Source organism: Orcinus orca, chromosome X, assembly GCF_937001465.1.
Source record: "Orcinus orca chromosome X, mOrcOrc1.1, whole genome shotgun sequence".
In the NCBI taxonomy this organism is placed as follows: Eukaryota; Metazoa; Chordata; class Mammalia; order Artiodactyla; family Delphinidae; genus Orcinus; species Orcinus orca.
The window spans coordinates 48309955-48326629 of record NC_064580.1 but is presented as its reverse complement, the minus strand read 5'-3'; the positions used below and the strand labels follow the sequence as shown (position 1 = coordinate 48326629).

Genomic DNA, 16675 nt, shown 5'->3' with positions numbered 1-16675 from the left:
TAAAAAGAGCCTGAACTTACCTCCTCCCAAGGATACAATAAATATACAGCTATATAAGGATCATTCCACCTGAAAAGAATGTGAGAATTGACTTGAGATGTGGGGGCGAGCAGTCACAGCACTATCCCACCACCTTGCTGAAACTAGGGAATGTCTGTTGTTGCAGCACACACACACACACACACACACACCGTTCCCTGGCTGGGGAAGGCGAGTATGACAAGTTGCAGTATTATTCCTCTCCCAGCCTAAAGCCAGCTCAACACTTCCCTGCCACCAGGCTGGGTCTTGCAAATATGAGCAGTTGCAGCATTCTCCTACACCTGGCCTAAAGCTGACATGCACTCAGACAAGGCACTCTACTGCTGTGTTGCTGAAGCCTGCAACTGTATGCAGTCATTTTCCCACTGCCTTTATGAAAAAAGGGAACAAGCCCTGCACCATACACTCTCCAGCTTCCTAGCCAAAGTTGTTGGGCATGTACAATTCACAAAAGGGACAGCACTTGATTGCCTGGCCCTGTTGACCAAGAGGGCTGGCATTCCAGAGCTCCATGGGACTGTAACAATCAGAAAGACAGTTCTCAGCAGGCCACCAACACCAGGGTACTGCACAGACAGCAGACTGAAACACAATCTCAGTCTTCCTGTGAAAAAGGCCTATTTACTTAGCCTGGAACTTCACCCTGAAGTAGAGGCTTCAGGTTTCCCACACATCTAGAGGTTAAGGAGGTGCTCCCAGGGTACATAAGCAGGGAGACACCATCCTTGCCCACCCTCTTGGCTTCACTAATGCTCAACAAGGCTCCCCAGAGTGCAACTTATATACTAGTCAGGAGCCCCAATGTTTGTAGCTGTTACCCAGAGGACACCTCCAGGTCTCCTCATCTGGAAGCCAGCAGAGAATACAATTATGGCTCCACTGGAATGTATATATCTGTGTACTTTAAAAGTACTGCCTGAGGGTCTGGCTTCCAATCAGACTGACACTGGGGTTAAATGAGATTCCTCCCCTTGGAACACAGAGGTCTCAGTACATCCTCAACATCAGGGGCATATCAAGAATAAATCAGGTGGTATAGACAACTGCAAAGATTTGTGAGACAACCAAGAGCTAGGACGAGGTTGAATGAGAAGGATCATCACCTACACAAGGTCACTCCTTCAAGAATGAGAGAGGTAGCAATATTGCCTAATACATGGAAATAAACATAGAGATCAAAGCAAAGTGAGGAAACAGAAAAATATGTTCAAAATGAAAGAACGAGACAAAACCCTCAGAAATAGATCTTAATGATATGGGAATAAGTAATATAATTTAAAAGAATAAAAATGGGCTTCCCTGGTGGCACAGTGGTTGAGAATATGCCTGCCAATGCAGGGGACATGGGTTTGAACGCTGGTCCAGGAAGATCCCACATACTGTGGAGTAACTAAGACCGTGAGCCACAACTACTGAGCCTGCATTCTAGAGCCCATGCACCACAACTACTGAAGCCTGCGTGCCTAGAACCTATGTTCTGCAACAAGAGAAGCCACCACAATGAGAAACCCATGCACCACAAAGAAGAGTAACCCCTGCTCATGGCAACTAGAGAAAGCCTGTGCACAGCAATGAAGACCCAATGCAGCCAAAAATAAATAAATAATAATAATAATAAAGAAGTGGTGGCCCCTTAAAAAAAAGAATTCAGGGCTTCCCTGGTGGCGCAGTGGTTGGGTGTCCACCTGCTGATGCAGGGGACATGGGTTCATGCCCCGGTCTGGGGGGGTCCCACATGCCGAGGAGCAGCTGGGCCTGCGGGCCATGGCTGCTGGGCCTGCGCATCCGGGACCTGTGCTCTGTGGCGGGAGGGGCCATGGCAGTGAGAAGCCCACGTACCGCAAAAAAAAAAAAAAAATTCAAAGTGATGGTCATAAAGATTCTCATTGAACTTGGAGAAGAATGGATGAACACAGTGAGAACTTCAAAAAAATTTATAAAATATAAAAAAGAACCAATCAGAGGTGAAAAACACATAACTGAAATGAAAAATACACTAGAGGGAATCAATGGAAGGTTAGATAATACAGAAGAACAGACCAATGATCTGGAAGACAGGGTAGTGGAAATCATCCAATCAGAACAGCAAAAAGAAAACAGAATTCTGTGGAATGAGGATAGTTTAAGGGAACTCTGGGCAACCTCAGGCATACTAACATTTGCATTATAGGGACCTCCAGAAGGAAAAGAAAGAAAGGGGCAGAAAACTTCTTTGTAGAAATAATGGCTGAAAACTTCCCTAACCTGGGGAAAGAAACAGACATCCAAGTGTGGAGAGTCCTAAACAAGATGAACCCAAAGAGATCCACACCAAGACACATTACAATTAAAATGCCAAAAGTTAAAAATAAAGAGAATTTTTAAAGCAACAAGTGTAAAACAACTAGTTACATATAAGTGAACCCCCTTAAGATTATCAGTGAATTTTTCAGCAGAAACTTTGCAGGCCAGGAAGAAGTGGCATGATACATTCAAAGTGCTGAAAGGACAAAACTTACACCAAGACTATTCTATTCAGCAAGGTTATCATTCAGAATTGAAGGAGAAATAGTTTGCCAGACAGGCAAAAACTAAACGAATTCATCACCACTAAACCAGCCTTACAAGAAATGATAAAGGGACTTCTTTAAGCAGAATGGAAGAGTCCATAAATAGAAATAAGAAAATATGCAAAAGAGAAAATCTTGGTAAAAACAAATATATAACAAAGCCACTTATAAAGCTAGCATGAAAGGTAAAAAACAAAAGTAGTAATATCAACTAAAAGTACAATAAGTAGTTGAGGGATACACAAAATAAAAAGATTTAAAATAGGCTGTCAAAAATATTAAAAGGGGGAGTAAGTTAAAATATAGTGCTTTTAGAATGCATTTGAATTTAAGCAACTATCAACTTGAAATAATCTGCTTTATATACAGATTGTTAGATATGAACCTCATGGTAACCAAAAACAAAAAACTTATAATAGATACACAAAAAATAAAGAGAAAGGAATCCAAATATAACACTAAAGAAAATCATCAAACCACAAGGGAAGAGAACAAGAGAAATAGAAAAGAACAGAGAAGAACTGCAAAAAAAACAACCAGAAAACAATGAACAAAACGGCAAAAAGTATATACCTCTCAAAAATTAACTTAAATGTAAATGGACTAAATTATCCAACCAAAAGACATGAAGTGGCTAAATGGATTAAAAAACAAGACCCATATATATGCTGCCTACAAGACACTTACTTCAGATGAAAGGACACACACAGATTGAAAGTTAAAGAATGTAAAAAGATCTTCCATGTAAATGGAAACCAAAAGAAAGCTGGAGTAGCTATACTTATATCAGAGAAAATAGACTTTAAGACAAAGACTGCAATAATATACAAATTAGGTCATTAGATAATGATAAAGGAGTCAATCCAACAGGAGGATACACAGGCATACCTCATTTTATTGCCCTTTGTTTATTGTGCTTTACAGACATTGCATTTTTTACAAATCAAAGTTTCGTGACAACCCTGCATTGTCTGATGATGGTCAGCATTTTTTAGTACTTTTTCAAAGATATAATGCTGTTGCACACAGTAGACTACAGTGTAGTGTAAACATGACATTTATATGCACTGGAAAACCAAAAAATTCATGTGACTCACTTTATTGCAATATTCACTTTATTGAAGTGATCTGGAACCAAGCTCACAGTATTTCCAAGGTATGCCTATAATAATTTTAGATATTTATGCACCCAACATAGGAGCACCTATATACAAAGAAATATTAATAGACCTAAAGGGAGAATAAAAAGCAATACATAATTGTAGAGGGCTTTAATACCCCACTTTTATCAATGGATATATCATCCAGACAGAAAATCAACAAGGAAACATTGACCTTAAATGACAAGATGAATTTAACAAAATATACACAACATTCCATCCAAAAGAAACAGAATACACATCCTTCTCAAGAACACATGGAACATTCTCCAGGATACATCATATGTTAGTGCACAAAACCAGTCTTAATAAATTTAAGGGACTTCCCTGGTGGCATAGTGGTTAAGAATCCACCTGCCAATGCAGGGGCATGGGTTTGATCCCTGGTCCAGGAAGATCCCACATGCTGCGGAGAACCTAAGCCCATGTGCCACAACTGCTGAGCCTGCGCATCACAACTACTGAAGCCTGCATGCTCTAGAGCCCGCGTGCCACAACTACTGAGCCCACGTGCCTAGAGCCCATGCTCTGCAACAAGAGAAGCCACTGCAATAAGAAGCCTGCGCACCAAAACAAAGAATAGCCCCCTCTCGCCACAACTAGAGAAAGCCCATACGCAGCAATGAAGACCCCACGTAGCCCAAAAAAATAGATAAATAAAATAACTTAAAAAAATAAATTTAAGAAAATTGAAATCATATCAAGCATCTTTTTGGACTATAGAAATCAATTAGAAGAAGAAAAGTGGAAAATTCACAAATAAGTGGAGATTAAACATGTTACTGAAAAACCAATGAATAAAAGAAAAATTCAATAGAGAAATAAAAAATGCCTTGAGTCAATGAAAATGGAAATACAACATACCAAAACATATGGGCTACAGCAAAAGGAGTTGCAAGAGGGAAATTCATAGAGATAAATGCCTACATCATAAAATAATAAAAAGCTCAAATAAACAACTTAACTTTATACCTCAAGGAACTAGAAAAAAGAAGAACAAATGAAGCCCAAAGTCAGTAGAAGGAAGGAAATAATAAAGATCAGAGTGGAAATAAATGAAATAGAGACTAAAAGGACAATCAAAAAAATCAATAAAATTAAGAGCTCATTCCTTGAAAAGATAAATAAAATTGACAAAATGTTAGCTGCATTCACCAAGAAAAAAAGAGCAAGTCTCAAATAAAATCAGAAATTATAGAGATGTTACAATTGATACCACAGAAATACAAAGGATAATAAGAGACTACTATGAAGAATTATATACCAACAAATTGGACAACCTATAGGAAACTGATAAATTCCTAGAAACATACAACCTACCAAGACTGATTTAGGAAGAAACAGAAAATATAAATAGACCAACCACTCCCAAAACATTAAAAGCCCTGGATTAGATGGCTTCGATGGTGAATTCTACCAAACATTTAAATAATAAATACCAATACTTCTCAAACTCTTCTAAAATATAGGAAATGGAGGGGGCAACACATCTAAATGCATTTTTTGAGACCAACATTACCTTAATCTCAAAATTAGACAAGGACACCAAGAAAAGAAAATTACAGTCCAACATTCCTGAGAGACATAGAATCAAAAATCCTCAACAAAATATTTGCAAACAAAATTCAGCAACACAATAAAAGAATTGTAACCATAATCAAGTGGAATTTTTCCAGAGATCAGTAATGGTTCAACATCCACAAATCAAACAGTATGCCATACCACAGTAACAAAATGAGTGACAAAAATCATATGATCATCTCAAAAGACAGAAAAGACATTTGACAAATTTCAACATACATTTATGATAAAAACTCTCTCTCAACAAGGTGAGTATAGAGGGAATATATCACAACATAATAAAGGCCATAGAAGACAAATCCATGGCTAACTTCATGCTCAGTGGTGAAAAACTGAAAGCATTTCCTCTAAGGTCAGAAACAAGACAAAGATGCCCACTCTCTTCACTTTTATTCAACATAATATTGGAAGTCCTAACCACAGCAGTCAGACAAGGAAAAGAAATAAATGGAATCAATATTGAAAATGAATAAGTAGAATTGTCACTGTTTGCAGATGAAATGATACTACATAGGGAAAATCCTAAAGACACCACCTAAAAGGGGTGGGATGAACTGGGAAACTGGGATTGACACATATACACTAATATGTATAAAATAGATAACTAATAAGAACCTGCTGTATAGCACAGGGAACTCTACTCAGTGCTCTGTGGTGACCTAAATGAGAAAGAAATCCCCAAGGAGATATATGTATACATATAGCTGATTCACTTCACTGTACAGCAGAAACTAACACAACATTGTAAAGCAACTATACCCCAATTAAAAAAAAAACACCTAAAAGTTATTAGAAATAATAAATGAATTCAGTAACGTTGCAGGATACACAATTAATACATAGAAGTCAGTTGCCTTTCTATACAATAATAATGAATTATCAGAAAGAGAAATTAATAAAACAAGCCTATTTACAACTGAATCAAAAAGAATTAAATACCTAGGAATAAACCTAACCAAGAAAGTAAAAGACTCATACTTGGAAAACGAATAGGTATTGATGAAAGAAATTGAAGATGACACAAACGGATGGAAAGATATACCATGTTCATGGATTGGAAGAATTAATATTGTTAGGCAGAACACTCTATGACATAAATCACAGCAAGATCCTTTTTGACCCACCTCCTAGAGAAATGGAAATAAAAACAAAAATAAACAAATGGGACCTAATGAAACTTCAAAGCTTTTGCACAGCAAAGGAAACCATAAACAAGACCAAAAGACAACCCTCAGAATGGGAGAAAAGATTTGCAAATGAAGCAACTGAAAAAGGATTAAGCTCCAAAATTTACAAGCAGCTCATGCAGCTCAAGCAGCTCAGTATCAAAAAAAAACAAACAACCCAATCCAAAAATGGGCAGAAGACCTAAATAGACATTTCTCCAAAGAAGATATACAGACTGCCAACAAACACATGAAAGAATGCTCAACATCATTAATCATTAGAGAAATGCAAATCAAAGCTACAATGAAATATCATCTCACACCAGTCAGAATGGCCATCATCAAAAAATCTAGAAACAATAAATGCTGGAGAGGGTGTGGAGAAAAGAGAACACTCTTGCACTGCTGGTGGGAATGTGAATTGGTACAGCCCCTATGGAGAACAGTATGGAGGTTCCTTAAAACACTACAAATAGAACTACCATATGACCCAGCAATCCCACTACTGGGCATATACCCTGAGAAACCAAAATTCAGAAAGAGTCATGTACCAAAATGTTCATTGCAGCTCTATTTACAATAGCCAGGACATGGAAGCAACCTAAATGTCCATCAACAGATGAATGGATAAAGAAGACGTGGCACATATATACAATGGAATATTACTCAGCCATAAAAAGAAACGAAATTGAGTTATTTGTAGTGAGGTGGATGGACCTAGAGTCTGTCACACAGAGTGAAGTAAGTCAGAAAGAGAAAGACAAATACCATATGCTAACACATATATATTGAATCCAAAAAAAACAAAGGTCATGAAGAACCTAGGGGCAAGATGGGAATAAAGATGCAGACCTACTAGAGAATGGACTTGAGGATATGGGGAGGGGGTAGGGTAAGCTGGGACAAAGTGAGAGAGTGGCATGGACATATATACACTACCAAACGTAAAATAGATAGCTAGTGGGAAGCAGCCACATAGCACAGGGAGATCAGCTTGGTGCTTTGTGACCACCTAGAGGGGTGGTATAGGGAGGGTGGGAGGGAGGGAGATGCAAGAGGGAAGAGATATGGGGATATATGTATATGTATAACTGATTCACTTTGTTATAAAGCAGAAACGAACACACCATTGTAAAGCAATTATACTCCAATAAAGATGTTAAAAAAATAAAATAAAGATAATACACCTAATTTTCAGAGGTGAAGAAAGGATTAAATAAGATAATTCATTAAACATTTTTAGTTTTGTGACTATAAAATAAATAATCCATTAAAAAAACTTTCTGTTATAAATAAATAAATAAATAAATAAAGTGGCAGAGCCCGGAGGTTGGCGGCGGGGGGGAAGAATTAATATTGTTAAAATGACCATACTACCCAAGATGATCTACAGATTTGATGCAATCCTTATCAAAGTACCAATGAAATATTTCACTGAACTGGAACAAAGGATCCTACAATTTGTATGGCATCACACACAAACTAAAACCCAAGTAGCCAAAACAGTCTGAGAAAGAAGAAAATGCTGGAGGTATCATGCTCCCTGATTTCAAACTATACTAAAAAGCTACACTAATCAAAACAGTATGGTACTGGCACAAAAACAGACACATATATCAATGGAACAGAATAGGGAGCCCAGAAATAAACCCACATTTATATGGTTAATTAGTCTATGACAAAGGAGGCACAAATATGCAATATGAGAAAGACAGCTTCTTCAATAAATGATGTTGGAAAAACTATACAGCCATATGCCAAAAAAAAAAAAAATCAAACTGGAGTACTTTTTCATACCATGTATAAAAGTAAACTCAAAATGGATTAAAGACTTAAATGTAACCCCTGAAACCATAAAATTCATAGAAGAATCACAGGCAATACATTCTCTGACATTAATCTTAGCAACGTGTTTTTGGATAGGTCTCCTCAGGCAAAGGAAACAATATGGGACTACATCAAAATAAAAAGCTTTTGCACGGTGAAGGAAACTATCAACAAAATGAAACGGAAATGAGAGATTTTGCAAATGATATATCCAACAAGAGGTTAATATGCAAAATATGAAAAGAACTCATACAACTCAACATCAAAAAAACAAACAACCCAAGTAAAAAATGGGCATGGGGGCTTCCCTGGTGGCGCAGTGGTTGAGAATCTGCCTGCTAATGCAGGGGACACGGGTTTGAGCCCTGGTCTGGGAGGATCCCACATGCCGTGGAGCAACTAGGCCCGTGAGCCAAAACTACTGAGCCTGCGCGTCTGGAGCCTGTGCTCCGCAACAAGAGAGGCCGCGATAGTGAGAGGCCCGCACACCGCGATGAAGAGTGGCCCCCGCTTGCCACAACTAGAGAAAGCCCTCGCACAGAAACTAAGACCCAACACAGCAAAAATAAATAAATTAATTTTTAAAAAATGGGCATAGGGCTCTTTACGTGCCTAGTGCAGCCATGGCTCATGGTCCCAAGAAGCACCTGAAGCGTGTAGCAGCTCCAAAGCATTGAATGCTGGATAAACTGACTGGTGTGTTTGCTCCTCGTCCATCTACCAGTCCCCACAAGCTAAGGGAATGTCGCCCCCAATCACCTTCCTAAGGAACAGACTTAAGTATGCCCTAACAGGAGATGAAATAAAGAAGATCTGCATGCTGCGTTTCATTTGGATTGATGGCAAGGTCCGCACTGATATAACCTACTGCTGGTTTTATGGATGTCATCAGCATTGACAAGACTGGAGAGAATTTTCGTCTGATCTATGGCACCAAGAGTTGCTTTGCTGTTCATTGTATTACACTTGAGGAGGCCAAGTATAAGCTGTGTAAAGTGAGAATGATCTTTGTGGGGACAACAGGAATCCCTCATCGGGTGACCCATGATGCTCCCACCATCCACTACCCTGATCCCCTCATCAAGATGAATGACACCATTCAAATTGATTTGGAGACTGTCAAGATTACTGATTTCATCAAATTTGACACTGGTTACCTGTGCATGGTGACTGGAGGTGCTAACCTGGGAAGAATTGGTGTAATCACTAACCGGGCGAGACATCCTGGTTCTTTAGGTGTAGTTCGTGTGAAAGATGCCAGTGGCAACAGCTTTGCCACCCGGCTCTCCAACATTTTCGTTATTGGCAAAGGCAACAAACCATGGATCTCTCTTCCTCATAGAAAGGGTATCCGCCTTACCATTGCTGAGGAGAGAAACGAGACTGGCGGCCAAACACAGCAGTGAATAAAATGAACTCTAAGTGACATGATTGGAAAAGTCTTTGTACTTAAAGATAATACCACATAAAAAAATGGGCATAGGACCTAAATTGATATTTTTCCAAAGAAGACATACATATGGCCAACAGACACATGAGAAGATGCTCAACATCACTAATCATCAGAGAAATGCAAATCAAAATCACAATGAGATACCACCTCACACATGTCAAAATGGCTATTACCAAAAAGACAACAAAATACAAGTGTTGGTGAAGATGTGGAGAAAAGTGAACACTCCAGCACTGTTGGTAGAAATACAAATTGGTGCAGCCAGTGTGGAAAACAGTATGGAAGTTCCTTGAAATTTAAAAATAGAACTGTCATATAATTCAGCAATTCCACTTCAGGGTATTTACCCAAAGAAAACAAAAATACTAATTCAAAAAGTTATGTGCACTTCATGTTTATTGCAGCATTATTTACAATAGCCAAGATAGTAAAGCAACCTAGGTGTCCATCAATGGACAAATGGATAAAGAAGATATGGTATCTCAATAATTAAAAAAGATTTTTTAATACATTGAATTGGATTGAGTTGGATGGAAATGAAAATAAATCATATCAGGCTTCCCTGGTGGTGCAGTGGTTGAGAGTCCGCCTGCCGATGCAGGGGACGCGGGTACATGCCCCTGTCCAGGAAGATCCCACATGCCGCGGAGCGGCTGGGCCCGTGAGCCATGGCTGCTGAGCCTGCGCGTCCGGAGCCTGTGCTCCACAATGGAAGACGCCACAACAGTGAGAGGCCCGCGTATCGCAAAAAGAAAATAATAAAATAAATCATATCAAAATTTGAAGAATAAAGCTAACGCAGTGCTAACATGGCTGTTTCCACATTTGTAATCAACCAGTGTAATCCATCACATCAACAGACTAAACAAGAAACATCAAATAATCATATCAATTGATACGGAAAAGTTTTTGATAAAAATTCAACACCCATTCATGATAAAAAAATAATGCTCAGAATAATAGTGATAGACAGAAATTTTCTTAATTTGACATAGAGAATGTAAAAAAGAAACTATAATGTTACACAAAATGGTGAAAGACAATGTTTTCCCCTAAGATATGGAATAAGGCAAGAATTCCACTTTCACCACTTCAACATTATACTGGAAGTTCTCACCAGTACAATGGGCAAGAAAACAAAATAAAAATCATATATACTGAAAATATAGAAATAAAACTGTCTAAATTTGCAGAAGGCAAAGTAATCTACATAGAAAATCCCAAGATATTCACATATACAAAACCTAGTACAAATAAGTGAGTTCAGCAAGGTAACAGTATACAAGAAAAACATACAGAAATCAAACATATTTCTACATGCTAGCAATGAACATGTGGAACCTAAAATTAAAAATACAATCCCTAAATTCCTATTACAATTGTTCAAAAAATTAAATAGATGTTAACCTAACAAAACACACACAATACTTGTATGCTGAAAACTACAAAACACTGAAGAAAGAAATCAAAGACTTAATTATGTGGGGACATACCATGTTTAAGCTTTAGAAAGCCTATTATAGTAAAAATGTCAATTATCTCCAATTAATACACAGGGTGAATGGAATTCCTATCAAAACCCCAATGCCCAGAAAGATTTTTTAAATATTGAAAAGAAAATTTAAAATTTTATATGAAAAGCTGGGAAATGAGATGTCCAAAGCTCCAATGTATTCCTGGGAATCAGAGTGCCACATACATATGCAGGTCTGTGTTTATGACTAAGGTTGTGTGTACACTGGGGAAATACCTGAGAAAGCCTTAGGCTCTCACCTCTGCCTGTTAATGAGGCTCTGTACTAGTAGGAAGTTAAGGTTAAGACAGAGTTGTAAACTGCCTGATGAGCTGATAAAAGCATGTCCCCAATAAAGACACAGAGCCCCTCAGAAAAGACAAGGAGTGTTACTATTTCCAGACATTTAAAGAATCTCTGTTGGGGGCTTCCCTGCTGGCACAGTGGTTAAGAATCTGCCTGCCAATGCAGGGGACATGGGTTCGAGCCCTGATCCAGGAAAATCCCACATGCCGCAGAGCAACTAAGTCCATGGGCCACAACTACTGAGCCTGCCCTCTAGAGCCCATGAGCCACAACTACTGAAGCTCGCATGCCTAGAGCCCATGCTCCGCAACAAGAGAAGCCACCACAATGAGAAGCCGAGGCACCGCAATGAAGAGTAGCCCCCACTCGCTGCAACTAGAGAAAGCCCGCGAGCAGCAACAAAGACCTAACTCAGCCAAAAATAAATAAATAAATTTATTTTTTTAAAAAACAGGAATCTCTTTTGGTCATTAGCTAACCACTTTGCTCACCAAGCAGAGACTTCAGTGGTCACAGATGACAAAGAATACAGGCTTTACAAAATTAATTCAGAAAAGACACTAAATTAAAAAAAAACAACAAAGAGCAACAAAACACAGGAAAATGAAAGAATCTGACTTCCAGAGTTGCCACATTTTATATATGCATACATACACACACACATATGTTACTGAGGTAACATTGATTTATAACATTATATAAGTTTCATGTGTACAACATTATATTTCTAATTCTGTATAGCCTACATGCTCACCACCAAAAATTTATTTTCCATCCGGCACCATACAGTTGAACCCCCTTACCCATTTTGCACTACCCCCCCGATACCACCCCCTCTGATAACCACTACTCTGTTTTCTGTATCTATGTATTTGTTTTTGTGTGGTTTGGTTTGTTCATTTATATACACATTGTATTATTGCAAATGTCCAGTTTTCAACAACAACAAAAAAATGAGGCATGCCAAAAACCAAGAGACTATGGTTCATATACAGGAAAAAAGCAATCAGTTGAAACTGTTCCTAGGGAAGCCCAGAGGGTAGACATAAAGATAAATATATTAAATCAACTGTCTTAAATATGTTCAAAGAGCTTAAGGAAGTTATGTGAATAATGTCTAAATACATAAAGAATATCAATAAAGAGATAAAAATTAAACAAAGGAACAAAATTAAAATTCTGGAGCTGTAACGTTAAGTACTGAAATACAAAATTCACTAGAGGGATTCAATAGTAGATTTTGGCAGGAACAAAAAAGAATCATCAAAAAAAGATCAATTAGAGTATCCAATCTGAAGAGCAGAAAGAAAAAAGAATGAAGAAAAATGATCCAGACCTAGGAGACCTGTGGGACAGTAATAAACATATCGACATGTGCATAGTGGAAGTTTAAGCAAAAGAGGAGGGAAATGGAGAAAAAGAATATTTGAAAAAATAATAGGGGCTTCCCTGGTGGCACAGTGGTTAAGAATCCACCTGCCAATGCAGGACATAGGTTTGAGCCCTGGTCCAGGAAGATCCCACATGCCGTGGAGCAACTAAGCCCATGCGCCACAACTACTGAGCCTACACTCTAGAGCCTGTGAGCCACAACTACTGAGCCCACGTGCTACAACTACTGAAGCCCATGCGCTTAGACCCTGTGCTCCACAACAAGAGAAGCCACTGCAATGAGAAGCCCACGCACCGCAATGAAGAGTAGCCTCCACTCGCCGCAACTAGAGAAAGCCCACACAGAAACGAAGATCCAACACAGCCAAAAATAAATTAAATAAATAAGTTTTTTTAAAAATAGCTAAAACTTCACAAATTTAATCAAATACATGAATCCATACATCCAAGAACCTCAAGGAACTCCAATGAGTTAAACTCAGAGATCCACACCAAGACATTATAATCACATCACTAAAAGATAAAGACAAGAAGAAAATCTTGAAAGCAATAGGAGATAAATGACTCATCATATATAAGGGGTTCTCAATAAAAATTAACAGCCGATTTCTTATCAGATACAAAGGTGATTACATGTTTAAAGTGCTGAGGGCCTGCACTGGAACCCACATCGAGCTCTGTGCCCCCTAGCCTGCCAGGGCGTCCCTGCGCCCAGTTGTCACTGAGGCAGTGTGCCCCACATTCTTTGCTGCCCCGGCCAACCAGCTCAGGTGTTGCCTGGCTCCCCTTGGCTCGCCCACTCCCTCCTGCACACCTGAGGCACTGCTGTCCCATGGCCAAGAATGGTGAAAGTCTCAGCCCCCCAAGCTCCCAGGACAGTGCCACCACTGCCAAAGGTGCCGGCCCCCCTGCCACCGCTGCCTCCACAGAACCCAACATCACAAAAGTCACCCTGAAGACCCTGAAGAAGGAGTACTTCACAGTGTCCAAGAATAGCTCCACCCCCACAGTTCAAGGAAGAAATCTCTAAATGTTTCAAATCACATACCAACCAACTTGTGTTGATATTTGCTGGAAACGTTTTAAAAGATCAAGAAACGGTGACAAAGCAATAAAGAGGCATGGACATGTATACACTACCAAACGTAAGGTAGATAGCTAGTGGGAAGCAGCCGCATAGCACAGGGAGATCAGCTCGGTGCTTTGTGACCGCCTGGAGGAATGGGATAGGGAGGGTGGGAGGGAGGGTGACGCAAGCAGGAAGAGATATGGGAACATATGTATATATATAACTGATTCATTTTGTTGTGAAGCTGAAACTAACATACCATTGTAAAGCAATTATGCTCCAATAAAGATGTTTAAAAAAAAAAAAAAAAGATCAAGATACTTTAAGTCAGCATGGAATTCACAATGGACTTATTGTTCACCTCGTCATCAAAACACAAAACAGACCTCAGAATCATTCAGCTCAGCAAAAACACACCAGTGGAAGCAGTGCTACCACATCATCGGCTCCTAATAGTAACTCCACATTTGGTTCTGCTGCTAGCAACCTTTTTGGTTTAGGTGGCCTTAGAGGACTTGCAGGTCTGAGTAGCTTGGGTTTGAATAGTACCAACTTCTTTGAACTACAAAGCCAGGTGCAGCAGCAACTTGTGTCCAGTCCTGAAATAATGGTCCAGATCACGGAGAATCCCTCTGTCCAGAGCATGCTTTCAAATCCTGACCTGATGAGGCAGTTAATTATGGCCAATCCACAAATGCAGCAGTTGATACAGAGAAATCCAGAAAGTAATTATATGTTGAATAATCCAGATATTATGAGACAAACATTGGAACTTGCCAAGAATCCAGCAATGATGCAGGAAATAATGAGAAACCAGGACCGAGCCTTAACCAACCTAGGAAGCATCCCAGAGGATACTACAATGCTTTATGGTGCACGTACCCAGATATTCAGGAACTAATGCTGAGTGCTGCACAAGAACAGTTTGGTGGTAATCCATTTGCTTCCTTAGTGAGCAATATATCCTCAGGTGAAGGTAGTTAACCTTCCCGTACAGAATATAGAGATCGATTACCCAAAACGTGGGCTCCACAGGCTTCTCAGAATTCATCAGCTTCTGAGGGAGGCACTCAGAAGTGCCTGGGAGGCACTAGTGGTAGTGCTGTCAGTGGCACTGCTGGGCAGAGTTCTGTGCCAAATTTGGGGCCTGGAGTAAGAGCTAGTATGTTCAACACACCAGGAATGCAGAGCTTGTTGCAACAAATAACTGAAAACTCACAACTTATGCAAAATATGTTGTCTGTCCCCTACATGAGAAGCATGATGCAGTCACTAAGCCAGAACCCTGACCTTGCTGCACAGATGCAGACTGCTGATAAGTTATTGGCAATGTCAAACCCTAGAGCAACGCAGGCCTTGTTACAGATTCAGCAGGGTTTATGTCTCTAACAATAGGAAACATCAATGAAATTAAAAGCTGGTTCTTTGAAAAGATAAACAAAATTGATAAACCTTTAGCCAGACTCATCAAGAAAAAAAAAGAGAGAGGGCTCAAATCAAAATTAGAAATGAAAAAGGAGAAATTACAACAGACACCACAGAAATACAAAGGATCATAAGAGACTACTATAAGCAACTATATGCCAATAAAATGGACAACCTAGAAGAAATGGACAAATTCTTAGAAAGGTACAATCTCCCAAGACTGAACCAGGAAGAAGTAGAAAATATGAACAGACCAATCACAAGTACTGAAATTGAAACTGATTTTAAAACTCCCAACAAACAAAAGTCCAGGACCAGATGGCTTCACAGGCAAATTCTATCAAATATTTTGAGAAGAGTTAACACCTATCTTCTGGAACTATTCCAAAAAAACTGCAGAGGAATACTCCCAAGCTCATTCTATGAGGTCGCCATCACCCTGATACCAAAACCAGACAAAGATACCACAGAAAAAGAAAATTACAGGCCAATATCACTAACGAACATAGACATAAAAATCCTCATCAAAATACTAGCAAACTGAATTCAACGATACATTAAAAGGATCAGACAACATGATCAAGTGGGATTTATCCCAGGGATGCAAGGATTTTTCAATATATGCAAATCAATCAGTGTGATACACCATATTAAAAAACCGAATACTAAAAACCATATATGATCATCTCAATAGATACAGAAAAAGATTTTGACAATATTCAACACCCATTTATGATAAAAACTCTGCAGAAAGTGGGCATAGAGAGAACACACCTCAACATAATAAAGGCCATATATGACAAAACTACAGCTAACATCATTCTCAATAGTGAAAAGCTGAAACCATTTCCACTAAGATGAGGAACAAGACAAGGATGTCCACTCTCACCACTTTTATTCAACGTAGTTTTGGAAGTTCTAGTGATGGCAATCAGAGAAGAAAAAGAAATAAAAGGAATTCAAATTGGAAAAGAAGAAGTAAAACTGTCACTGCTTGCAGATGACATGATACTATACATAGAAAATCCTAAAGATGATATCAGAAAACTACAAGAGCTCATCAATGAATTTGGTAAAGTTGCAGGATACAAAATTAATACACAGAAATCTCTTGCATTTCTATACAATAACAGCAAAAGATCAGAAACAGAACTTAAAGAAACGATCCCATTTACCATTGCATCCAAAAGAA

The 16675-nt window shown here is 38.9% G+C and overlaps 1 protein-coding gene and 1 pseudogene across 1 annotated transcript; both read left to right on the top strand.

The window, feature by feature from the left end:
* The first annotated feature begins 8941 nt into the window (after nt 1–8941).
* On the top strand, nt 8942–9734 carry LOC101288543 (40S ribosomal protein S4-like; annotated as a pseudogene).
* A 4087-nt stretch (nt 9735–13821) lies between these two features.
* Nucleotides 13822–15447, top strand: LOC101288795 (ubiquilin-1-like). The gene is given in 3 exon segments (XM_033414826.1): nt 13822–13984; nt 14370–14908; nt 14911–15447. Coding segments are annotated over 3 exon segments (1239 nt in total).
* The last annotated feature ends 1228 nt before the right edge of the window (nt 15448–16675 follow it).